General features: G+C 33.4%; 1 protein-coding gene and 1 non-coding gene across 2 annotated transcripts in view; one reads left to right on the top strand and one right to left on the bottom strand.

Moving 5' to 3' along the window:
* Dnah12 (dynein axonemal heavy chain 12) overlaps positions 1 to 27,420 on the top strand; it is a 262,207-nt gene that overhangs the window by 119,217 nt on the left and 115,570 nt on the right. Inside the window, exons 29-39 of the mRNA XM_077795643.1 lie at positions 5,760 to 5,869; positions 7,978 to 8,161; positions 8,298 to 8,438; positions 11,537 to 11,620; positions 12,171 to 12,359; positions 14,657 to 14,776; positions 18,280 to 18,468; positions 20,310 to 20,461; positions 22,857 to 22,995; positions 24,364 to 24,530; positions 26,467 to 26,722. Coding sequence (XP_077651769.1) covers positions 5,760 to 5,869; positions 7,978 to 8,161; positions 8,298 to 8,438; positions 11,537 to 11,620; positions 12,171 to 12,359; positions 14,657 to 14,776; positions 18,280 to 18,468; positions 20,310 to 20,461; positions 22,857 to 22,995; positions 24,364 to 24,530; positions 26,467 to 26,722 — 1,731 coding nt within the window. The remainder of the gene's footprint in view (positions 1 to 5,759; positions 5,870 to 7,977; positions 8,162 to 8,297; positions 8,439 to 11,536; positions 11,621 to 12,170; positions 12,360 to 14,656; positions 14,777 to 18,279; positions 18,469 to 20,309; positions 20,462 to 22,856; positions 22,996 to 24,363; positions 24,531 to 26,466; positions 26,723 to 27,420) is intronic.
* Positions 16,558 to 16,663, bottom strand: LOC113182666 (U6 spliceosomal RNA). The gene has a single exon (XR_003300772.1). It is a non-coding gene; the product is annotated as a U6 spliceosomal RNA (small nuclear RNA).

Genomic DNA, 27,420 nt, shown 5'->3' with positions numbered 1-27,420 from the left:
AAGGCATTTCTGTGTGTCAGTGATAAATCCTCTGAAAGGGAAATGAGGGAAACTACCCCATTTACAATAGCCTCAAAAAAAAAAAAAAAAACCTTGGGAATCAACCTAACAAAAGAGGTGAAAGACTTCTACAATGAAGACTACAGAACACTAAAGAAAGAAATTAGAGTAGACCTTAGAAGATGGAAAGATCTCCCTTATTCTTGGATAGGCAGAATTAATATTGTCCATACTACTAAAAGCACTATACATATTTAATGCAGTTCCAATCAAAATCCCAATGACATTCCTCATAGAAATAGAAGAAGCAGTCATGAAATGCCGTAGTCCGGCTGCAGCAAAATAACCGGGGGTGACGAGCAACTTGTGTAGATTGATACAGCAGGAGTGGGAGCCTTTTATTGTAGGACAGGAGGGGTATATATACATTACACACAGCTTATCTTAATTAGCATAAACTAGATACAGCAGTCAACCAATAAAGAATCTCCACAGTTAATGGCTCGCTGGCGTTACTTCACAAACCTCTGCAAAATGCCAGGCGCCATCTTGACTTGTTTACAGACTCTAATAATGAAATTCATCTGGAAAAATAAGAGACCCAGAATAGCTAAAGCAATCCATATCAAGAAGAATGAAGCAGGTGGCATCACTATACGACAACTTAAACTATATATACTACAGAGCAACAGTATCAAAAACAGCATGGTATTGGCACCAAAATAGACTGGTAGACCAATGGTACAGAATAGAGGACACAGAGACTAACCCACATAATTACAGTTATTTTATATTCGACAAATGTGCCAAAAAACATACATTGGAGAAAAGATAGCCTCTTCAACAAATGGTGCTGGAAGAACTGGAAATTCATATGCAACAAAATGAAATTAAATCACTATCTCTCACCATGCACAAAACTTAAAGTGGATCAAGGATCTAGGAATTAAACCAGAGACACTGTGCCTTCTCAAGAAAAAGTAGGCCCCAATCTCTATCATATCGGATTAGGCCCTGACTTCTTTAATAAGACTCCTATAGTGCAAGAATTAAAACCAAGAATCAATTAATGTGATGAATTCAAACTAAAAAGGTTCTTCTCAGCAAAAATAATCAGCAAGGTGAATAGAGAGCCTACAGCATGGGAAGAAATTTTTTACCACTTGCACATCAGATAAAGCACTAATATCTAGAGTATATAAAGAACTCAAAATGCTAAACATCAAAATAACAAATAACCCATTCAAGGAACTGAACAGACACTTCTGAGAAGATGATATACAATCAATCAACAAATATATAAAAATTGTTCAACATCTCTAGCAATTAGAGAAATGCAAATCAACACTACTCTTAAGATTTCATTTCACTCTAGTCAGAATGGCAGCTATTAAGAATACAAACAACAATAAGTGTGGGCAAGGATGTGGGGGAAAAGGCACAGTCACACATTGCTGGTGGGATTGCAAATTGATGCAGCCAATATGGAAAGCAGTATGGAGATTCCTTTGAATTGAATACTGGGAATGGAACCACCATTTGACCCAGCTATCTCACTCTTCAGTCTATACCCAAAGGACTTACAAACAGCATACTGCAGGGACTCAGACACATCAATGTTTATAGCAGCACAATTCACAATATCTAAATTGTAGAACCAACCTAGATGCCCTTCAGTAGATGAATGGATATAGAAAATGTGGTACATATACACAATGGAATGTTACTCAGCAATAAAAGAGAATAAAATCAAATCATGGCATTTGCAGGTAAATGGATGGATTTGAAGAATATAATGCAAAGTGAAGTTAGTCAATCCCCCAAACCCAAATGTCAAATGTTTTCTCTGATATAAGGAGGCTGATTCATAGTGGGGTTGGTTGGGAGAGGAAACTTGGGAAGATTAGACAAACTCTAGATAGGACAAAGTGGAGATAGCAAAAAAGAGGGGGCAAGGGGTGTAAAAAAGATGGAATGAGGTGGACATCATCACCCTAAGTACATGTGTGAAGACACGAATGGTGTGAATATACTTGGTATACAACCAGAGATATGAAAAAATGTGCTATAAAAGTGTAATATGAATTTTAATGCATTAGAATAAAAAAGAAAAATGATGATGATAGACTTGCTGAATGCAATGTTGCAACAAACCTTCAATATGTAAAAATATAATTTCTGTGAAACACAGTAAAGCACAATAAAATGAGATATGCCTGTAATATAGTGCCAAAATAAAATTAAAAGTTAAATGCCATTAAAACAATCTCAATAATATTCAATTTAGCTCAGTTAATTAGAGAACAAAGTTGTCATTTTATGGCAATTCTATTGTAAAGTGAGGATTGTTTTGCATTCAGCATGTATGAACTTCTTTTTGCCATATAAAGATTCATGTCTCCCACCATGTTTCTCTGTTGATATTACTGCAATTTTTTCCTCTTCATTTGAACTGTTAAATCATTAAGGAATCACTTTACTTAGTCATCATTTTCTTTTTAGACTTTTTAAAATTCTCATTCTTGAATGCTAATATACTTCTCCTCTGGCAATACCAAGTTGAAGTGATTACCAGGATGATTCAGAATTGCTAATGTTTTTTCTTTTTCATACTGGGGATTGAACTCATGTGTAAACATGCTCGGCAAACATACTGTTGAGTACATCCCAGCCCTCTTTATTTTTGCATATTGAGACAGAGTCTCATTAAGTTGTTCTGGCTGGCCTTGCACTTGGAATTCTCCTGTCTCAACCTCCAAAGTAGGTAGAATTACAGGCATGTGCCACCACACCCAGCCTAATATGATTTTTTTAAATATCAGAAATGAAAATTTCAAATTTTAATGTTATCTTGAAAGATTCTTGTGCCCCTACTAATATAGTAGTAGGTCCATAGAGTCCAGTTTGAAAAATGCTACTAAATGTATTATTTTGCTTTTTAATATGTCCTAAATTCCCTTGTCTTTATTTACTGACTTCTTTTGGATTTCAGGTGATATTTATTACCCATTTTTTTCTCTCTTTATTTTTTTGGCAATACTAGGGATCAAACATAGGTCTTTATGCATGCTAAGAATGCACTGTACCTCTCTACTGTTCTGCACCCAGTTTATCACTCCATTTCATCTTCTCTTTTGGACTTCAGTGTCACTCCACAGATTATAATATATACTTTGGCTTATTACTATTTACCTTAAGTTAGTATTTTTCCATTTTGCAAACAATTTAAGCAATTTCAATGGCATAATTCTTTTTCTCCTCACTTCTGCCCATTATACTGTTGTTGCTAAAATACAGTGTTATTATCTTCTGCTTCAGACAATAGTTTTGAAGAGAAATGAACCCCAACCCAACCCTGGTGCTGTGATTTGAACTCAGGAAGCAAGCTAGGCAAGTGCTCAACCACTGAGCTACATCCCTAACCTTACAGAAAGACTTCTGTATGGTGTTTTCTAGTGCTTATTGTGCTTATTTTATTTACCCTCCTTTCAGTGCATATGTATTTTTAAAAATATTTTATTAGTTGTTGGTGGACCTTTATTTTTATGTAGTGCTGAGAGTCAAACCCAATGACTCACACATGGAAGGCAAGCGCTCTACCACTGAGCCACAACCCCAGCCCTCATATGTTTTTATCTGGGATCTTTTTCTTTAATCTAGAAAACTTCCTTGGGTCTATCTTGTATATATGTGAATATTCTCCTTAGTGTAATAGGGTTCAAAATTGGTAGGGTCGTCCCCTCTTCCCCCTAATATTTAAAGTTATTTTTATCAACTGGCTTTCATTGTTGTGATTAGAAGGTAGATATTTTTTCTATTTATGATCCCCTGAATGTAATGTGTATTTTTCTATTTTAATAATTTTTATTTTTCCTTCGTCTTGAGCAGTTTGACTATGTGCTGTATGAATGTGTGTGTGTGTGTGTGTGTGTGTGTGTGTTTAACTTAGCCTGCTTGAGATTGCTATGCTTCTTGAATCTGTGGATATGCCTATTTAGAATATTCTCAGTAATTATCTTTTAAAATATTTCTTATTTCCTTAAAATATTTTTTTCTCCTCTTCTGGGGCTCCAATGACATTTATGACCTATTTTCAAGATTAATTATTCTTTTTTTTTGGCTTTGTCCAGTTTTCTGATAAGCCCATCCAAAGAATTCTTTTTTAATATTTTATTTTTTAGTTGTAGTTGGATACAATACCTTTATTTCACTTATTTATTTTTATGTGGTGCTGAGGATCGAACCCAGGGTCTCGCCGCTGCGAGGCGAGAGCTCTACCGCTGAGCCATCACCCCAGCCCCCCAAAGAATTCTTAATTTTACATATTTTGTCTTTCTGTTAATAGTGTATCTGATTTGGCTCTTTTTATATATTCTCTTTCTCTGCTGAAATTCTCTATCTTTTCATCTGTTTCTGTCATTTTCTTATATCTTTGTTTTATTTATTTATTTTTGTATGTGGTGCTGAGAATTGAACCTAGTGCCTCACGCATGTGAGGCGAGCACTCAGCCACTGAGCTACAGCCCCAGCCCCTGTTTCCATCATTTTAAAAAAATATATATATTTTATTTTTTTAGTTGTAGTTTCGACACAATACTTTTATTTCATTTATTTATTTTTATGTGGTGCTGAGGATTGAACCAGGGCCTCGAGCATGCTAGGCCAGTGCTCTACCACTGAGCTACAATCCTAGCCCTGTTTCCATCATCTTGTCTTTTTTCTTTTATACTTTATAAAAGATAAAGTTCTTATCTACTAATGGTAATATTTGAATATTTGTATTTATTTTGTTTACTATTTTTTCTTGGTCATTAGCTATTTCTCATGATTTTTAAGTTCTGATTTTATTTTAAACATTGTCATATAACATGAATTTAGGGGCTATATTGGTTTATTTTTCTAGAGAAATACCGTATTATTTTTTTCTTTTAGATAGCTAGGTTGAGTTGCTGATCAATTCTATCAGGAGTTGACTTAAGTTAGAGTTTTATTGCAGCTCTTTGACTTATCCTTTCCTGCTGATTTCAAATGCCTGTAGAACAATCACTATCTTGTTCTATTATAGACTTCTCCCTCCAGGAGGATTTTGAGATTTAAGCATCTTGAGACTAAGGAAATTCTGTCGTTTTTCTAGGTGAACTTGATCTTATATGTGTCTACATGCTTGGTAAAAACATGAACAATAGAAAGAACCACCTTTGCATTTGGGGTCATTCAATCCTATCACATCAGCCCACATAACCATTAATCTCTATTAATTTCTCTTTACTAACTAATTCCCTTTGTCTACAACAGGCCCAAACAAATGCATATCATGTCCAGTCTTAGAAATATTACCAGGCTGCAAACAGCTTACCTAAGAAAGGCTCACTCTTTCTGAAATTAAAATACTTTAAACTTAATTGCATCCAGGGTGGTCCTGTATCTTCAATATTTATATAATTTTTTAGCTTCTCTGTTTATTTATAATTACTCTGGGAGAAGGATTGTCTGACATATTATTCTACATTCTAACCAAAACCCAAACCAAAACAAACCAAAATTCTGGGAAACACTATTAAAGAGTTGTGTCTTCTTTTTTTTTCTTTAATGAAGAGTACACCCAATGCTATTATATTGTGATTATTCATAACTTATACTAATATAGTAAAGCTATCTTAATTCTTCTCAATTTGGAAAAAAGCTATGTGACATGATTTGTAATAATAGTGTATAATTTTTGTATTTTATAGAAATGAATCCCACTTTTTTTGTTTCAGGAATTTTTGGAATGTACTCATGAAACTTGCCGTGCACATAATCTTCAGCCTGTTAAATTTTTTCTTGAGAAAATAATTCAGACATATGAAATGATGATTGTTAGACATGGGTAAGATTATAGATCATTATCTACCATAGTTAGATGGTATTATTTGAAATTAAACTGTTTAACAACTGAAATTCATAATTAAAAGAAGCAACAAATTTATATACTAAGTAAGCTAGGAAACAAACAGCCCTTCCCTTCCCTTTTATAAGACAAAGGTCTGTTGCTCTTTCATATTACATGTCCAATAAGGGTTGGTAAGAAGTGCTTAGTGACTAGTAGTAATAGCCATCACAATTTGTGCAATATTGTCTTATTCACATATATACACTCTTCCCTTTCCAGAGAGACAACTTAAAAGTTGTAATCAATAAATGAAACATACATAAATTCAGAATTTCTAGAGGCATGGTTATGTCTACATCAGATTTGGAAGTTGTTCCTCTTGATCCAGAGTCCTCCAAACTAGAAAGACAAGTTGTCTGACCTCTACACATTCCGTATATAGTAATGGGTTTACAGAACAAGTTTTCCAGAGCAAACACTCCCATTCAGAATTTGGAGAATAGAAAACACAACATTGTTCTATAGCAACTTTAAAGTCTGCCTGGGCATCTGAGGACTCCAGTTCCAGAGATGAATTTACTATAAAGCTAATGGGGCTTAAACTTTAGGACCTCTCACTTGTTGGGCCATTCCAAGAGGCCATAAACATTTTCTTTACATAATTTATTGTATAGGGTATCATTAGAGTGGATATGGTAATTTTATATTTGTAATTATATATTCATTAAAGAGCTCCCCTTCCAAAGGGTACTATCTTAAAGCTCCTGAAAACTTGGATCTACTACTGCATGATTTGGTTCCCTCAAAGGAGCTTTCCAGTTCATTGTTCTCTGTAGGGCTTGGTTTAACCTTCTGCAAGGTCTTTTCATTTTCCCTACTGTGTGAAGTTGACATTGGGGAAAATATTGTCCTTTGTAACTGAGAAATGTTTTCAGCTTGCTTCCTGCTTATAGAAAATAAAGATCTCAATAGTCATGATTCTTTTTTTTTTTAATCTTTATCTTTATTTATTTATTTTTATGTGGTGCTGAGGATTGAACCCAGTGGCTCATGCATGGGAGGCAAGCCCTCTACCACTTAGCTACTACCCCAGCCCAGTCATGATTCTTTTTAAAGGCAAGGTATTAAAAAACACTTTGTGTTATGCAAATTTTCCAGCATACACAAAAATGAGGGGAATGAGTGCAATCAACCCTGGTGCATCTAATACCTAAGAATCACTTTGAGTTTTATATATTTATATATGTTTTAGGCTAGACTTGGGGGGTGTCATTAAATGCCTTTAAAAATTTAATCAACTTTTTGTCTCTTTTATTCCAGGCACTCCATGTGCCTGTAGCTATAAGTATGGTCCTTATCAAATCATATCCTTCTAAATTTCCTTGTAGTATATTTGAACCTGTGTGGTTTAGTTGCAAGAGTCACACCTTTAGTCTATTTTCCCTGAAGTATTTTTGCCTTCCTGAAATGATTACATTAGTTCTCCCTCATCTATGATTTTTATTTTCCACTGTTTTAGTTACCCATGGTCAACTGTAATCTGAAAATATTAAAGGGAAAAATTCCACATTTTGAGAGATACTATATTGGCATACTTTTTATTATAGTAAATTGTTATAATTGTTCCATTTTATGATTGTTAATTTTTTTATTGTGCCCAGTTTATAGATAAAAATTTGTCATAGTTATGTATGTATAGGAAAACACATAGTATTATATAGGGTTCAGTACAACCTATGATTTCAGATATCTAGTGGGAATCTTAGAACATATCCTCCACAAATAAGGGGACTACTGTGCTAGGAACCACATTATTCCTTCATAGATTTTAATAATGTAATACAATGACTCTACCCTTGAAGTGAGCTTTGCTATCAAGCTGAGTTTTAAAATTTTATGTAGTAGGGCTTGGGATGTGGCTTGGTGATAGAGTGCTTGTCTAGCATGGATATAAGCCCTGGTCCCTCACACCACACACCAAAAAATAAACAAAAAGGAAGAAAAAAAATTACATGTAGTAATTATCACAGGTTAAAGTTTTATATACTGGAATAAATAATTTCCCATTCTAGTTTTTGGAACTTATTGAGTAATTACTTTAATAGTTTTATGTTAGTAGGAAAGCCTTTTGCTGGTAAGACAAAAGTACTACATGTGCTGGCTGATACTTTATCTCTTATGAATGAACGCGGCTATGGAGAAGAAGAAAAGGTCATTTATAGAACTGTGAACCCCAAATCAATTACCATGGGCCAACTTTTTGGACAATTTGACCCAGTGTCTCATGAGGTAAGCTACAACAGAATGTTCTCAACTCTCCTATTGACAGTGTATAATAAACAAGAATTTCAAGTGTTTTTATGTTTTTTACTGCTAAATCCAATTATCTGAAAGGAACTCTCCAACTCTTCCTTTTTTCCTTCAGTGGACTGATGGTATTGTGGCAAATACTTTTAGAGAATTTGCCTTATCAGAAACCCCTGACCGGAAATGGGTTGTATTTGACGGTCCTATTGACACTTTGTGGATAGAGAGTATGAACACAGTATTGGATGATAATAAAAAGGTAAATCACTATGATTAAAAGCAGAGCAGATTCAGACATGATTAAGTAATTTGTTGTGTTTAACATCTCATCAACTAGGATTATGTATTTAAAGGATGCAACAAATTTAATGTTTATAAATGATCATTTCAACGAAAACTTTGCTGTAGTGAGTGCTTTGTTCTTTTTGATATAGAATGAAAACATAATATATTAAAACTACTGTATTAAGAAGAAGGCATAGTAATCTACTACTAAGAAAGAATAAATTGTCAAATAACTTTATCATTTCTTATAGGACTTTAAAATTTTTAGGAGAAAATAAAAAGGCTTTGTTCCTTTCCAGAACATTGAACACTTTAGTCCTTATGTGTGTTATACTTAAGTAATATATTTATTAACATAGGTATAAGTTAGAAGAACTAGAAAGTGAAAGTCTCCTAATATTTATTTTAATATATGAGATAATATACATAAAGTATTGAATGTGTGCTAATTCTAAATACAGATTCTGTAATTTTTTATTTATTTTTTTACAATATAGGTAAACCCATACAACTATCATCCAAATAAAGATAGGTAAAATTTCCTGTACCCTTCAGGGTTCACTATGTACATCCCCAGTCTGTACATTCTACCTCAGATAATCACTCTTTTGACTTATGTGATAAATTAGTTTTGCCAGGTCTTGAACTTTATCTTATAGAATCATGTTTTTGAATATTTTTCTTTTTTCTTTTTTCTTTTTTTTTAAGAGAGAGTGAGAGAGGAGAGAGAGAGAGAGAGAGAGAGAGAATTTTTTAATATTTATTTTTTAGTTCCCGGCGGACACAACATCTTTGTTTGTATGTGGTGCTGAGGATCGAACCCGGGTCGCATGCATGCCAGGCGAGCGCACTACCGCTTGAGCCATATCCCCAGCCCTATTTTTCTTTTTTTTTCTATCATTGTATATGAGATATTCATGTTGATGTGTTTTATTTATTTATTTATTCTTTTTATGTCTGTATTAGTGTTATATTGTATGATTCCATTTCAGTTTATTTTCACATTTATAGGAAATGGCTATAATTCTAAATAAGCATTCAAATATATACTCAAGTGCTTTATCATAGATGCTTGTTCATTTATTCATTTTCTTTCTTTCATTCACTTAATATTGATTGAGCTAAGGGTGGAATTTAAACAGATAAGAAACCGTGATGATTTAGAAAAGAACGGTTAGTCAGTGGGATGAAGGCTAAGGTTTCAGAGCCAAGTAGAAGGGTTGTCTCATATTAGATGATAAGAAAAAATATAAAAGTTTAGATATACAGATTTGATAGTGGAAATGTAAAGGCAGATCCTTCTGATGATTTTTCTTCCTTAAGAGGTATACCCTGGTTCTTTGCAGACTTGAAGAGAAAGGAAGTGTTTTAAGTTAACCTTTATGGAAAATGTGAAAGAGATCTGCCTAGGAAAACATATAAGCATATCTGAATAGTTCTAAAGGCTGACTGAGTTAAAGGCTTTAAATAATTATTCATACTATGAAGGTCTGACTTTGTGTGAAATATTCTCTACCAGTCTAAGAAGGCTGGGTATGGATGTAGGTGTAGGTAATGATGCAAACCTGGAAATATAGTAATACTTTAAAGATATAGGCATGATAATAATAGAAGCATGGGATCCTAGAACAGAAGTTGCCTAGCAAAGGAAGTGAAAGCTTCAGTGATGTAGAAATCCTTATGAAAATGTATAGCAGGTGGGTTAGGTGTCCATGAGTGGGAGAACTAGGTATATTAGGAATCTGTGGCAGAGAATGAGGTACTTGTATTTAACATTTCTGGATTGTGTAGTATTTTAGCAGAGAAATTTCCAGATATATAAATTGTATGGCTGGAATGGAGTAAGGAGAAAATAAGTGATGACAAGTTGGTCAAGGATCTGAGGGGCTATTGTATTGAGATGCTCATCCTTATGAAAACTGGATGAAGCCAGACTTATGGAAGGGAGAAAGACTAGGTCAAGTGCCAAAGGCTTTAGCTAATGAGAGGAGACTACTTGGATATTGATAGGTGACAGAAAATGGAAGAACTGTCAAAGTGGCAAGAGTTGTTCTCAATGGTGGAGTAGAAGTAGTTGGGAAACAATACAGTAGGGTGAGGAAAATATTGATTCCACCTCCCAAATTGGTGGCAGATAGAAGAGTCTTTGCTGAAATTATCTGGTGGAAGGTGAAAAGTATTCTAGACTAGCACCATTTAATATGGTTTTCTGCAGTGCTGGAAATATCTGTGCTATCTGATAAGCTAGCCACTACTCACTTTGGCTATTTGTTCTTTTAAGGGTGGCTTAGTGAATTGAACTGAATTTAAAATTTTATTTTGGTTAGGTAAAATTAAATATTAATAGCTACATAATGGACAATCCAGGTCTAGACCATTTATTTTACATTAAAAAAACTGAATCTAGATGTGTTAAATGCCTCATTGTTGACAAATAACTAGATGGAGTAAAACTGGGGTTAGAACAATGATTGTAGAAGCAGAGAGGAAACAATGAGAAATATATGTGGAATTTAAGAGTGGGAAAATTAATTTGATTTATCAATAGACAGTCATTAATACATTAAAAATTAATGATAAAACCAGATTTGGTGGCACATGCCTGTAATTCCAGTGACTAGGGAAGCTGAGGCCACCCTCGCCAACTTAATGAGACCTTGTCTCAAAATAAAAACAAAAATCAATGGCCTGGGGATGTGGCTTAGTGGTAGAGTACTCCTACGTTCAATTCTTAGTATGGCAAAAGAAAACTATTATAATGATAATTCCCTAGGTGCTAGCCAAGGATATTGAAGAGATGATGTTATTATTATTATAATAATAATGGACATGATGAGAATTTGAGCGGAAGGAAGCAGTTGATAAATTCAGTTTTTGACATATCTGACATATTTTAGGTTAAAGGAGATTAGGAGATGTAATAAACCCCAAACTCTATGTCAGGATTTTTTGGCTCCCACTAATACTTCCCATTACACCACAGGAAAACCTTTATCTTATAAGTAGAATAAGTTTTTATCTGAAAAGCTTGAAATATTTTAAAATAAATGTTTGGAAAATAATTGCTTTTAGCTTTGTCTTATGAGTGGAGAAATCATTCAGATGTCTCCTCAAATGAGCCTGATCTTTGAAACAATGGACCTTTCCCAGGCTTCGGTAAGTTTGTAATTTAATACAAAAGTAGTTCATTTATTTGTTCATTCATTCATTTAGTCAGAATTTTTTATTATGTGTCATAAAATGGGTTTAGTAGTGGGTATACAGATGATAAGACACAGTTTAAGCTTGTTTAGGAAGGGTAAGAAGCATTCTTATAAATAATTCCAATACACAGTTACGTGTGAGTGCTCCAAGAGCATGGAGAAGACTGAGCCGCCATAAGGGGAATGGATAGTGGAGGACCATGAAAGGTGTTTGAATATTTGATCTGGTTTTGAGGAAGATGTAACACTTCTCCAGGGAGATTGGTTGGGCCTGGATATTCCATATAATGATAAGATGATGTGTAAAGACATGGAGCTATGACATGTCTGGGGAATAGAACTGAAAACAGTTTTCTGTTTGGTGAACATCTATATGAGGCTATAGAGATAGAAACCAGATTACAACAGGCCTTATAAATCATGCTAAGAAGTGTTGATAATTGTCAGGTTTTACTGGTATAGAGGTAACCATGGAAAAAGAAAACTTGTCTTTTTTTCTCTAGCCTGCCACTGTAAGCCGATGTGGCATGATTTATTTGGAACCCTCACAGTTAGGATGGGAACCACTTGTGTCTTCTTGGTTGCATTCCCTGAAAGGACCTCTACTTGAACCAGAACATCAAACTCTTCTGAAAGAACTTTTTGACTGGTTAATAACACCTTCTTTGAGGTTTCGTAAGAAAAATTGCAAGGTAACATGATTCTCTGACCTCTTCAAGTTTCTTAAGTTTTTTATTCAACTTAATTAATCTAAAGTCACAATGGTAGTGAATAATAAACAGTTTTCTTTATACACATTCAGTATCCACTGGGAGTTTTGTATTGTTCAAGTTACAGTTGAATAACTATAGGTTAAAGTTATTCCAGCTAAACTATTTATTTATAACCATAGAATTTAAAACTTTTAAAATCCCAAATATGTTCTATATTTAAGAAATGTTTTCAATGAATGACTTCATAAACTCATGTGTTTAGTATTTTATGAAAAATCACATATTTTATTAGTTTCCTAAGGCTATCATAACAAACATGATGTTTTCAAACAATGGAAATTTATTCTCTCACAGTTTTGGAGGCCAGAAGTCTGAAATCAAGATGTTAGCAGAGCTGAGCTTCAAGGGAGAATTTTTGTGTATCTCTTCCAGATTTTGGTGGCTTCAGAAGTTCCCTGGCCTGTGGCTATATAACTCCAATTTCTTCGTCTATCTTCACATGGTCTTCTCCTCTGTCTGTTGTGTATGGAACTTAAAAAGACTTGGGGTGTTGGGTATAGGGTCCATAGGATAATCCAAAATGTTCTCCTCATCTCAAGGTCCTTAATTACTTCTTCAAAGACCATTTTTTTTCAATAAGATCACTTCCATAAATTCCTGGGATTAGGACATGGAACTCTCTTTTTGGGGAGCTACTATTTAGCTATCTTCCCCAACATGTCACACGTATATCAACACATTTTTACTTATGCATAGATAAATATGTTCATATAAAAAGGGAAAAGTAGTATTCAATAGATTTCTAATCCTAAAGTATTATTTTAGGGGTAGAAAAATGTGGTATATAAAAGAAAAATCAGCTAATTCTACCTTGTGAAGATCATATGCATTGTCTTCATAGAGAAAATACACAAAAAAGTTCTTTTGCAGTTCTTAAGTTTTAAACCTCTAATACTTATACATTTTAAATAATACAAAATAGACTCCATATTTCCAGGTAATGAATGATGGATTTCTTTTCACAATTCTATATTTTCTATATCCAGTCAGTTCTCAGAGAACTATTGATTTTTCCCTCCTTGATAACATTTTTATTTATCTTCTTTCCATTCCCATTTCTTTTTATTCCCAACCTTTTTATTATAGTAGGCTCAGTTCTGACCTTAATAATTTGTTCAGGTCTGCTGAACAAATACAGTAGACCTGCTCTGGTCCAATCTATATCCTGATTAAATTAGAGTGAAGATTCCAAAACATAAATCTATTCTGTTTACTCCTTCACTTAAAACCCTCCACTGGAACTTTCTCTTATACTGAGATCACTAACACACCCCACAGTGCTTTTTGGAATCTGACCTTTGTCAGCTTCTCAAGCCTTGTTTTTTGCCATTCCTCCTTCACACTCTATTTTCATATCCAACAGAATTTTACTAATTATCTGCTCATATCTCCTTTCTTTGAATGAATGGCTGCCCCTACCTTGAACATCCTTCCCTACCACTTTTTCCTTCCAAATTCAACTCAGCTATTGCTTCCTCTGGGAAGCCTTCCTTGCCTTAATCCTCTTCCATTTCCTTGGGGCCAGGCTAATTGTTTATCCCCAGTATTCTAATAACATTCTCCTACCCTGAGACTTCCTCTATCATACCATTATCACAACACAATATATTTGACTATTTAGTTTTTTAAAAATATTTTTAGTTGTAGATGGACAGAATACCTTTATTTTATTTATTTATTTTTATGTGATGCTGAGGATTGAACCAAGCATCTCACACATGCTAGGTAAGCACTCTACCACTGAGCCACAACCTCAGCCCCATCTATTTAATTTTAACATTGCTCCTTTTCAGGCATTATTTTTTATTTTCATTATCTCCTAACATGGTATATAGGCATATAGGCATGTCTTTCATGCCTATATGAAATGCTTGTTGAATAAATAAATGAATGAATTGCTATAAGAGACTTCATTTTTGTTATCTTTACAACATTGTTTATTCCCTTATAGAAACTAGTTTGCATTTCTCAGAGGATTTAGAGTATGTTATATACAATTTTTTGGTTATGGTTATATGCCAAGCTAAAGTAGTCAAGAAATGGTTTTTATCAGTCAAAAAATTAAATTCTTTAGATGTTTTTAAATGAATGTTTTTAAATTCATGTTTATGAATATAATATATGTTATCAGTTTTTAAAAATGAAATATTTATCTTCTTTTATTCTTCAAAGAAACTGAAAGTTATGAATAATATCTTATTCTTTTCACTTTGCAGGAACTGATTCGTACCAGTAATAGCAATGTGGTTGTCTCTCTCACAAGGCTCATTGAAGTACTACTCTGTAATGTGGTAGAAAACGATCCTACTAGCAAGCACATTCGTGTTTGGATTATGGTTGGTTTTATACTTTATGTAGTTTTAAATTACAGAAGAAAATATGCTTCTGGCAATTTTTACTTGTATTGAGTAAGACATTTATAAGATTCAAAACTGTTTTCTGGTGATCACTGAAAGAATATTGAATTCGCTAAAGTTACCTGACCTGGCAACTTTGATTCTGATACTAAAAAACACAAGAAAATAACATATGTCAGAATGAACCAAAACTGCCCTATTTTTTATGAAACATCATAATTTGATAAACACTTGATAAGGTGATTTAATAGTAAACCCATTGAGACTTTAGATAAATTGATTTATCGTTATAATAAGCCAGCATTAAACAGCATACAAACTAGCTATGAAAGACTAGAGAAGCATGACAGGCAGAATCCCTGAAGGATTTAAGTAGAGAGAAGCCAGTAGACTTGGCTAGCTAATGTCGGAGTTCAGAGAAGACCAGAGACCATGGTAATAGTGAGGAGAAATTATCAAAGAGAACCAAAGGAAAGGTTTTGTTCCTTTTCCTTGTCTAGGCCTCTTCCCCATCTGTCACATTTTTTTCTTTTCAAAAATAAAAAAAATATTTTTTAGATATATATGACAATAGAGTATATTTTGACATATTATACATACATGGAGTAAAACTTCCCATCCTTGTGGGAGTTACATTGGTCGTGTATTCATACGTGAGCATAAAAAGGTTATATCCAATTCATTCTACTGTCTTTTCTATTCCCATCTTCCCTTTCTTCCCTTCATTCCCCTTTGTCTAATCCAATGAACTCTGCTATTCTTCCCTTCCCTACTTATTGTGTGTTAGCATTCTTATATCAAAAATAATTTTCAGGCTTTGGTTTTTGAGGATTGGCTTATTTCACTTACCATGACAGTTTCCAGTTCCATCCATTTACTGGCAAATGTCATAATTTCATTCTTCTATATAGCTGAGTAATTTTATATATATACCACATTTTCTTTATCCATTCATCTGTTGCAGGACACCTAGATTGGATCACTAACTTTGCTATTGTGAATTAAGCTACTATAAACATTGATGTGGCCATGTCACTTTAAAATGCTGATTTTAAGTCTTTGGGGTATATGCCAAGGAGTGGGATAACTGAGTCAAATGGTGGTTCCATTCCAAGTTTTCTAAGGAATCTCCATCCTGCTTTCCAGAGTGATTGCACCAGTTTTCACTGTCACCAACAATGTATGAGAGTACCTTTCTCCCCACATCCTTGCCAACATTTATTGTTACTTGTATTTTTGATAATTGCCATTCTGACTGAAGTGAGATAAAATCTCAGTGTAGTTTTAATTTGCATTTCTCTAATTGCTAGAGATGTTGAACATTTTTTCATATATTTGTGAACATTCATACTTCTTTTGTTAAGTGCCTGTTCAGTTCCTTTGCCCATTTATTGATTGGATTGTTTATTTTTCTGGTGATAAATTTTTTGAGGTCTTTGTATATCCTAGAAATTAATACCTTATATGAGGTACTGGTGGTGAAGATCTTCTCCCAATCTGTAGAATCTCTGTACACATTCTTGATTGTTTCTTTTGCTGTGAAGAAGCTTTTCAGTTGGATACCATTCTATTCATTGATTCTTGATTTTACTTCTTTTACTTTAGGAGTATTGTTGAGGAATTTGGTTCCCAAGCCGGCATGTTAGAGAGTTGGGTCTACTTTTTCTTCTAGTTCTTTTAACTTTTGTTTATCATGGAAAGTTTCTGATAGCCTTTAAAATTTTATTCTTATTCTATATGTTAGTCATTTTCATAATTGTAATAATATGGAACACTTCAAGAATTCACATATCATCCTTGTGCAGGGGCCATGCTAATCATCTCTGTATCATTCTAATTTTAGTATATGTGCTGCCAAAGGAGGACTGCCACTGCATTCTTAATGCCTTGAGGTTTTCTGCTCTCCTCTTACTCTATGGTCATAGCAGTTCCCTCCTGTTGTTTTCCATTCACCTTGTTGTCACAGAAAATATTCTACCTTAGACATCTCACATTCCAAGGTTTCCTGATAACCGTAACTTCTTCCTTTCTGCCTCCCTTGTTATTGTAATATACCTCCACTTTAGAAAAAAATTGAACAGATATATTTTAAAAAAATATTTTTTAGTTGTCAATGGATCTTTTACTTTATTTATTTATATGTGGTGCTGAGGACCGAACCCAGGGCCTCACACATGTCAGGCAAGTGCTTTACCACTGAGCCACAACTCCAGCCCTGAACAGATATCTTTGAAGTATAATTTATCTATCCCTTCTCCCTACCCCCAGGCTTGGAACTATTTTTCGAAGGACTAGTATCTAACATTCTTCCATACACATTAGTATTACCTTTTACAAAAGAAAAGTATCCCACAAAGAATTCATCTACATATAATTTTCAGGACACACATTTCCTGAAAAATTTTATTCTCCAGGTAAACTGAAACTTTTTCAAATGATTCAGAATCACTTCTAAAGGGTTACATAGGTTGATAATTCCTTGAACATCTTCTCTTAAAATATATTTTACTCATTCCTTTTACTAGGCAAGGCATATATACATAGAGTAAAATTCAAAAGGTAAAATGTAGGTCTTCTATCTATATCAGTCCCTAGCCACCCTCAAGGCAACTATTACAGTTACCAGAAGGAATAGCTCTTTATACATTACTTGTCACTCCACTAAAAACTCAGAGAACTTTGGCAGGAAATTTTGTTTATTCAAAGCCAGCTTTGAAGAAGATGGAAGAAATCTTTCAGTTTCAAATCTCTATCTCTGGGAAGTTCAGCAATACAAAAAACTTTTAGAAGAGAAGGTAGAGTAGGACAAAGGTAGAAAACATACATGTGTAGATATAGCTAGCCTGTGTTCACCAGAAACATTCAAGTCTAAGGTTTCCTGGCTCCTAGCAGGTTGAGGTGGTAGGACAGGGCAGGGAAGTGAGAGGCTGCCCTTCAGCCTCTTCTCTCAGTCTGAGGAAGTACAGGATGCTGAAAAACAGGTATCAAGAAGTTGCCCTAATTTCAGAGTCTGTTTCATTTCATTCCTGTGTAGCTTACTAGAGGTATTTTATGCACATACTTCTTTTGTATTCTCAAAATGTGTCTTGGAGTTTGTTTCATATCAGTACTTAAGAGTCACTTTGTTTTTTAAGAGCTACATTTATGTTAGTATGTGTAGCATAATATTAAACATAACCCCTGTTGAAGAACATTTGGGTTGTTTCTGATCTTTTGTCATTTACAAATAGTGCTGCAATCACTATTATTGTGCATTTTCATAGGCAGGAATATATTTGAGGATAAAGTTAAATTCCTAGGTAATTTAGTATGGGCATTTGAATTTTTCATAAATATTGCTAGAGAAATGACTCTTCATATAGCTTAGCTGTGCTTCATTGTACTTTATTCATATCTGTGACCAACTAGTTTGAGCAAGTCCTGGTATGTTAAATTTTAGTTAAGTTTTTCTTTAAATTTCTTTAAATTTTTTTCATCAACAGGCTTGCTTTATATTCTCTTTAATATGGTCCATTGGAGGAGGTTGTGATACAGATAGTCGTCTTAATTTTGATTCTTTCATAAGATCACTCATAATGGGCAAAAATGAAAAATACCCAGTGCCAGACGGTGTGGGTAAATGGGAATGCCAATTTGAAGAAAAAGGCCTGGTCTATGACTACATGTATGAGGTATGACATATAATGTTTATTATGATAAGATATAAAACATAGTGTCTTGAATCAGTAGACAAAGCTCCTGATTTTCTATCCCAGTGTGATTTAGATTCTTGAGGTGAGCTTTTTCATCCCTTCTCTTTATTTCTTGTTCTATAACTTGTTGGTAGTATAGATTTTCTTTAATAATATCATATAATTTCATGTTTAATTTTAATTTACTATTCCACTTTATATAAAAAGAATCCACAAAAGAATTCTTTTAAATAGTAAGTATTTAAGCATCATTTTATTCATACAAATTTTATTTCACAATCCAGAAGATCTTGATAGAGCCTTAATTCTAATTTTACCTAAATTATAGAAACTTTGAAAGGTAAGTGGCTAGCAGAGCCAGAACTTGAACCCAGTTTGGCAGACCAACAGTGCAGGACTCCTTCCCTCAAAATATGCTGACACAAAAATTTAAGAATATGACCAGGAAGAGTTTCAATCTCAGTAGTCAGAGAGAGAAGTCAATGAAGTACTCACTAAAAGTGAAAAACCAAGAGGTAGTAATGCCAGCATGTTCTTTTAAGAATTGAAGGTAAATACCAAAATGGCTGGATTAAAGAGGTAAAGGTAGTTGCCACTGGAGGGGGAAAATGGGAGGAGGGAACTACTATTTTTTTGTAAATCTTTTGTCTCTAAAATATGTGTTTATATAACTTTGATGAAAATAAAAGCTAAAACTTAAAATAATGAATTACTAAAGAAATGTTTACTCAAATTTGGAAAATTACCACCAGATATACATGTGTCATAGACACATAAAAACGACTAGAAAATAGGAAAAGATTCTTAGAGCCAGCTATAACACCAGAGCAAGATCCTAGGCTTCTGCTACTTTGCCAGGTATGAGTCCTTTTATTATTACTTGACAGTGGAAAGCCTGGTAGTTTCCAGGGAGAGAGAAAGACAACATGAAGAAGAAAATAATGGGTGGAAATGGTGCAGATGGAAAAGCACTTAATTGTTTCAACACAATAACTCATTTAGCCAGTGGTTCAGAAGAATTTCAGCATTTTAACAATTAGTTCCATCATGCTGAAATGTCCTGTTAGACTATCAGCCAGTATCAAAATGCCAAAGAGAATAATTTTATAGAAACAAATATAGAGAATTAAAGTGATGTTTTTAGTTTATTGCTTGTTTACTCAAAATATGAAAAACATGGTCTCAAAATGCAGAAAATTCTAACTAGAGGTACATTATAGTGGCTTTCAGATAAATATGTGGCATTTAAATGCAAATTGATATCTTAAAGGAATTGGGGGGAGATTAGAGTGTTTAAGAGGACATAAAGGCAAATATATTTGGAATTCTAGATATGTTAAAATAGTAATAAAGTAACATTACATTTTTCAGATTATCATTTAAAAAGAAAAGTCTAAAGAAAAATATATATCTTAAACTGGGTGGTAGATTCATGGGTATTTATATTATTAATCTGCTTTATTACTTATATTCTTTTATACAAATCTAATATATCCATAAAAGAGGAAAAGATTAGAAGTTTTTTTGTTTTGTCTTGTTTTGACTTTTGTGGTACTGAAAATTGAATACAGAGGACCACTAAGCTACATCCCCAGTCTTTGAATTTTATTTTTGAGACAAGGTCTTGCTAAATTGCCCAGGCTAGCCTTGAACTTGGACTTTTCCAGCCACAGCTTCCCAAGTAGCTGGGATCACAGGTGTGTTCCACTGTGTGCTTCTAAGACTAAAGATTTTAAAAATAAACAGTTTAAGTATTGAAAAGAGCCTTTCAGGTATAGCAATTGCATTGTTATAATATTTTGAAATATATTCTCTTGTAGTTGAAAAACCGAGGTCGCTGGCTCCACTGGAATGAATTAATTAAAAGTACTGATTTAGAAGATAAGCGCATCAAGATTCAAGATATCATAGTCCCTACAATGGACACAATTAGATATACATTTCTAATGGATTTGAGCATTACCTATGCAAAGTAAGGAACCCTATTATATACATGAATTTTAAATGTAACAGTTCATTCTAGCAATTTTTAAAGTAAACTCTGAGGTTATCCAGTTTTAGGTAACTGAGATCCCAGGGGACTAATTGTATGCCTAAAGTGACATCTGTGCTATTGGCAAACCTAGAATTCAGGTTTCCTATTGTGTACTCCAACATCTGCCATCATATTTGTTATCTTGTGAGTCACCTTGTATTTCTCTTGTTTGTAAAAAATGACTAAAAGCCAGTTGCAATGTTATTGTGAAAAGCTATACATTATAGCTTAGTTATAGTTCAGTTTGATATCTAAGATATCTTTGATATCAAACTGATGATGATCCACATTCTCCCATTACACTTAGCATTTTTTAAAATATGTTCTATGCTGGTTCTGATTCTATAGTTTAATATGAATATTACAAACTCAGATTTTAATCAGAATAATACATCAAAAAATAGTATATAAAACTGGTCAGGAGACTAGACATTTACTATAGCCATATCTATACCAACTTTTTTTTTTTTGGAATACTTGGGATTGAACCCAGCACTGCACTACTGAGCTACCTCCCTAGCCCTTTCTTTTGTATTTTGAGACAGAATCTTGTTAAGTTGCTAAGGCTGGATTTGAATTTGTGATTCTCCTGCCTCAGCCTCTCAAGTAGCTAAGATTAGATATATACTACCATGTCTGGCACCATGCCAACTTTTAAAATAATATTTTCAGTTTCTTTTAAAACATTAGGTGTAACTTATCATCAATACTACTTAAACTTTATAAATGTCATGTTATTTTTAAATAAAGAACTTGCATCTGAGTGTATTTTGTAGCACTTTCATGTTGTTTTTTAAAAAAAAAAAAACAGGAAAATAGCTATGGGGAAAATTATTTTATCCCTGTTTTGTATCTCTAGTTGCATTTTTTTCAACTTTAGAGGCTAATAGTCAAAACTTTGTAGCAGGTCTTGGGAGCCTAATATAGGAGGATAAGGCTAGCCTGGGCATCATAGTGAGAAACCACCTCAAAACAACAACAACAAGAAAAATATTTTAAAATTAATAAGTACATAATTACAGAGGAAACTACTTATATAAAAATTTATTAAAATACTGAGTATATTTGAGTTATAGAAGTCAAGTTTCTGCTTCTTTATTAACACACTAATAAGATACAGCAGTGGATTTGAAGACTATAGTATTTAAAAAATTTTTTTTAGATGTTGATGGACCTTTATTTTATTCATTTATTCATATGTGGTGCTGAGAATCCAGCCCAGTGCTTCACACATGCTGGGCAAGCACCCTACCACTGAGCCACAACCCCATCCCCTATAGTAGTTCTGAAAGAATTTTAACTTGGTGTTCCTCCTTCAATATTAGCATAATTTGGCTCACTTAGGTAACCTTTTTACAACTGAGTATTGCTCCATTTCAGTGCCAACCTTTGCATTTATTTTTATGTATTATATGATGAGAAATTACCAAGGTGAAAATATTTCATTTTACTGCAAGATTTCTCAAACTTAGTTTTTCAATTTCTCAATTCCTTAGTTTTGTGAACATAAACTCATATGATTGTTTCCCCTTTCAAATTAGTAAATTTTATTCAAGAATGGGAAACCCTGATTGAGGTCTCACTGAAGGAGGAATTTCCTAGAGTTTTCTTTTAGACAAATAATTTCAGTTAGTAATTGAATTGATTTAAAAATGCTCTTAACAGGTGTGTGTGTGTGTGTGTGTGTGTGTGTGTGTGTATACATATACATGTACATTTAGCTTGAGAATTTACTGTTATTTCATTTGCACAAAATTTTATGCTTTTAATTTTTAAAATCCTAAACCTATAACATTATCACTTTATTATTCTTCTCCACACTCCCAACCCTATGTCTGTACCCCTAATTTGAAGTACAAATACATCACCTTTCTGGGGAGACAAACTTAGACTTTCTTTTATGAAAAAACAAACAGATATATCATTACTTGTTTTATGAGTGTTTCATTTTGGGGTGTGGGGTATGGTTATGATATGGGGTCTCACTAAATTGCCCAGGCTGGCTTCTAATTTGCAATCCTTTCATCTCAGCCTTTCAAATAGCTGGAATTACATGCACCACCATGCCTGGATTTATGGGTGGTTTTGTTCATACTAACATTAATCTGTTTAAATAATAATTTATTACTATTAGACACTGCAACATTATGCAGAAATGTATGCCAATCATTAATTTTAGTAATCTTTAATAAAATAATTATAGATAAAAGTGTGAATTTTTAGATAAAGAATAATTTATGATTTAAGTTTTCAACTAACTCCAGCTTCTTTCAGTGAAAATATATTCCAAATTTCTTACATTTTAAATGATATATTCATTATTTTCATAAAGGCCACTGCTTTTTGTGGGTCCAACAGGCACTGGAAAATCAGTGTATGTGAAAGATAAGCTAATGAATCACTTGGAAAAGGACCGGTACTTCCCTTTTTATGTTAATTTCTCAGCACGGACCAGTGCCAATCAAGTGCAGGTTAGTTTAAAACCAGAAACATGGGTCTATAACTATGAAATTTTTTCCTTATCTGATAAATGTTTTAAATTTCATGTCAAATGAGAAACTGAATAAATCTCCTATAAAGTTAAAATGAACAGTTTTGTGTTAATAATGTATTATTTAGTATCGTCACTTTTTTTTCTTTTTCTTTTTTCTTTTTTTGCCTGAGAAGAAGCAAACATTGATTTCTTAACTGGAGAAGGGAATATAAAAGAAAGATAAACCACACACACCTGGCAGTAGTGGGTTAGAGATAAGAGAACTTCCAGTTGTTCTTTCTAGACTCCTTGTGTTGTCTTAGGAGCATATGCTGCTCATTGGGTCTTTTAAAACATGGACTATTATGTGACCTTGTGTAATAAGAATATGTAGTTGTGTATCCCACCCTTAGCCCCTAAATATGACAAGGTGAAACTACTCATGAAACCTTTTCAGTTGTCACTTTTAGCATCCATTCCTAAATCCATGCCTATTCATTCTTACCTGACCCCATTTCTCTTGTTATAAGCTCATAACATTTTCTTAACTGCACAAATCTGACAAATGTAAAGCTGCTTTACTGTGGAGCTTAATTTGAATTAAAATAATAAATTCAGTATTCATGTTTACAATAGACAAGAGAGTTCCAAAATTATGAAATACAAGAAAACATTTACATTCCTATTAACTATAAAAAAATTGGAGCTGGGAATGTGGCTCAAGCGGTAGTGTGCTTGCCTGGCATGTGTGCCACCCGGGTTTGATCCTCAGCACCACATACAAACAAAGATGTTGTGTCCACCGAAAAACTAAAAATAAATAAATAAATATTAAAAAAATCTCTCTCTCTTTCTCTCTCTCTCTCTTTCTCTCTGTCTCTCTTAAAAAAAAGTTTATAGAGGTTGTAAAGATAAGTGCTTTTAAATATTAAGTTAATGTTGGGATATAAAATGAGGAAAACAGTATAGAAATATATGCATGTACAATATAAGCATAATATATAAATATCTGTGTAACAATTCTGAATGTGAAAAAGGGTTTCCATAAATATTCTTTGAATGATATTATGAAGTATTACCCTAAATTTGAATAAAGAAGAAGAAGCACATACATAATAATGGATAACATTATTTCTTTACAAAAACTGTTAAACTCCTTTTTTTTTCTAGTGTTCAATAAGGATTTTATGTTGAGTTAGTCTTTGATAAGATAAACAAATGGTATCTCCTACTAATAAAAATCCCATGGATATTGGCAGTATAAACCCTTCTTTATACTAATTTAACAGAAGCAATAATAATAATAATAACAAATATGTAATATGATTATAGGTTAATATATCACTCTTTCTTTTCAAAACTTTAGAATATCATTATGGCTAGATTGGATAAGAGACGCAAAGGAGTTTTTGGACCACCTATGGGAAAGAAATGTATAATTTTCATAGATGATATGAATATGCCTGCATTGGAGAAATATGGAGCTCAACCTCCTATTGAATTATTACGACAGTTTTTTGACTGTGGAAATTGGTAAATATTTAACTGACACCTTAATAAGTAAGCTATGCTGAAGTAATTGCTCATTTTTATATTTTAGTTTTTCAAAGCAAAATAGTACATTTTCTGTTATTTAAGGAAAAAGATCATTGCTGAGATTTTCCTATACAGAAGTTTTGGAAGGATTTTCTATATCTTGTGTTTGGTGTGTGTTTTTTGTTTGTTTGTTTGTTTGTTTTTTTGAGATGGTGTCTCTCTGTGTTGTCTAGACTGGCCTTGAACTGTGCTTAAGTGATCTTCTCACCCGACTCTTCCAAGTAGCTAGGATTATAGGTGTGTGCCACCATGCCCAGTTGTATATCTTTTTTGAAGATTATTTTAGAGGAGTTTTAGGCTTATAATGAAGTAATAAGAAGGTATAGAGATTGTCTGTATAATTTCTGTTCCCAAATATGCTAGCCTCCCCCATTATCAACATTTTCCACTGGAGTGGTACATTTGTTTAGCTGATAAGCTTACATTGACAAATCATAATCACCCAAAGTTCATAGTTTACCTTAGTATTTGTTCTTCATGTTGTACATTCAAGAGTTTGGAAACTGTATAATTTCATGTATCTATCATTATAATATCATATATATTAGTATCAATGCCTTAAAAGTCTTCTGTACTGTTTTTCACCACCCCCTACCTGGCAACCACTGATCTTTTTATTATCTCCATAGTTTAGCCTTTTCCACTTAGTCAGCTTTTTGTTGCTTTAACAATATATGGATAATCAGCTTATAAAGAACAAGGATTTTTTTCTCACAGTTTTAGAGGTTTCAGTCCATGTTAGTTGATCCTTTTGCTTTCAGTCTTGCAGAAACAACACATTATGGCAGGGAGTGTGTAGGGAGCAAAAACCATTCAACTTATGGCTAGGAAGCCATAAGGGATAGATGAGAGTCCCAGAATCCTCTTTGAGAGCATGTCCCCAGTGACCTGAAAACCTCCCACTAGACCCCACCTCTTAAAGTTTCTACCACCTCCCAATGGTGCCAATACTTTAACACATAGGCCTATGTGGGATATTCAAGATCCAAACTATAGCAGTTATATAATTGGAATCTTACAGTATATAATCCTTCCAGATTGCCATCTTTCACTTAATAATGTGCATTTAAGTTTCCTCTGTATCTTCTTTTGGCTCATTTCTTTCTAGCATAACAAAGTACATATAGGTACTATTTAGACAATCTTATGTATTCTGAAGATAAGATTTGATATGAGAAAAAGAAAACCAGGACATCACCATAACTAGGGCAACTGTATAATTCATGGTTCAAACTGGGACATTTCTGAGAATAAAAGGAGGATGTCATTAATATTTACTGGACAACCAGCATAAACTAGATTTGTCGGTAAAGTGGGACATAAAGCCATCCTACCTATATCTAGCTACAAGTAGGTTGTAGGAGCATTCATCCATGTTTCTGGGTTTGGAGAAAGAAAAGGAAAAATGGAGAGTCAAATTGGAATGAAATGTAGGAGGAAATAAATGGAAGGACAGGATGAAGGGCCATAATTTTTAGCTGTCAGTGGACTTTCATTTTTATTTATTTATTTATATGTTGTGCTGAGAATCGAACCCAGTGCCTCACACATACTAGGCAAGTGCTCCACCATTGAGCTGCAACCCCAGAAGCTTCAATTTTAATGAAGTCAGCTTTTTGATTATTTCTTTCATAGATCATGCCTTTTGTATTGAATCATAGAAAAATCATCATCGTAGAATCTGGGTAATAGAATCAGTGTCAATGAAGGCAGAAATAAAATTCTACTTCAAATAAAAGATTATCTCCTACTTAAAGCATATGTAAAATTATTCCTTTTATAGAAGCTAAAATCAGATTAAATTTCTAGGGATATCTATATTAATTCCATCTTATTTATAACAGATTGTTTAAATTTTTTATGTGTTTATAAGGTATGATCTTAAGGACACAAGTAAAATCACACTGGTTGATATAGAGCTGATTGCTGCCATGGGTCCTCCAGGTGGTGGAAGAAATCCAGTCACTCCCCGTTTTCTTCGACATTTCAACATCTGCAGCATTAATTCTTTTAGTGATGAAACTATGGTTCGAATCTTCTCAACAATTGTGGCATTCTACCTCAGGACTCGTGAATTTCCTACAGAGTATTTTATAACTGGGAACCAAATAGTCAGTGGGACTATGGAGGTGAGAAAGTAATGTAGTATAAATTGTTTTGGTGTTACATATTTCCCTCATTTGGCCCTTTTTATATTTTGTATTTTATTGATGCTTTATGATTAAACATAATGGTTAGATTTGTTGTTACATTCTCATACATGTGCACAATGTAACAATATAATTGGGTTATTTAATTCAGTAGTATTTCCCATTTCCCTCTCTTCCTCCCTTCCCTTGGTTCCCTTCCTCTACTTTATTGATATCCCCTCTATTTTCATGAGCTCCCCCTCTATTTTCCCTTTTTTGTCTCTCTAACTTCAACATATGAGAGAAAGCATATAACCCTTGACTTACTGAATCTGGCTTATTTTGCTTAATATAATGCTCTGGAGTTCTATCCACTTTCCTGCAGTCAACATAATTTCTTCTTTATGGCTAACTCCATGGAGTATATATACCACATTCTCTTTATCCATTCATCTGTTGATGGACATTAGGCTGCTTCCATAATTTTTACAATCTATATATTATGCTGATTTTAATATTTTAGGATAAATACTGAGAAGTGATGCTATCTCTTTTATTAATTCTTGATATAGCTGGTTTTTGATGTTTCCATTCCTAGTCTTTAGAGAAAACTGCATATTGTTTTCTATAGAAATTATATTATACCAACAGTATAAGTGTTTCTTTCTCCCACATCCTCTTCAGGATTTATTATTATT

Source organism: Urocitellus parryii, chromosome 3, assembly GCF_045843805.1.
Source record: "Urocitellus parryii isolate mUroPar1 chromosome 3, mUroPar1.hap1, whole genome shotgun sequence".
Lineage (NCBI taxonomy): Eukaryota > Metazoa > Chordata > Mammalia > Rodentia > Sciuridae > Urocitellus > Urocitellus parryii.
The sequence above is the reverse complement of the archived record's forward strand: the minus strand, read 5'-3'. Positions and strand labels throughout refer to the sequence as shown.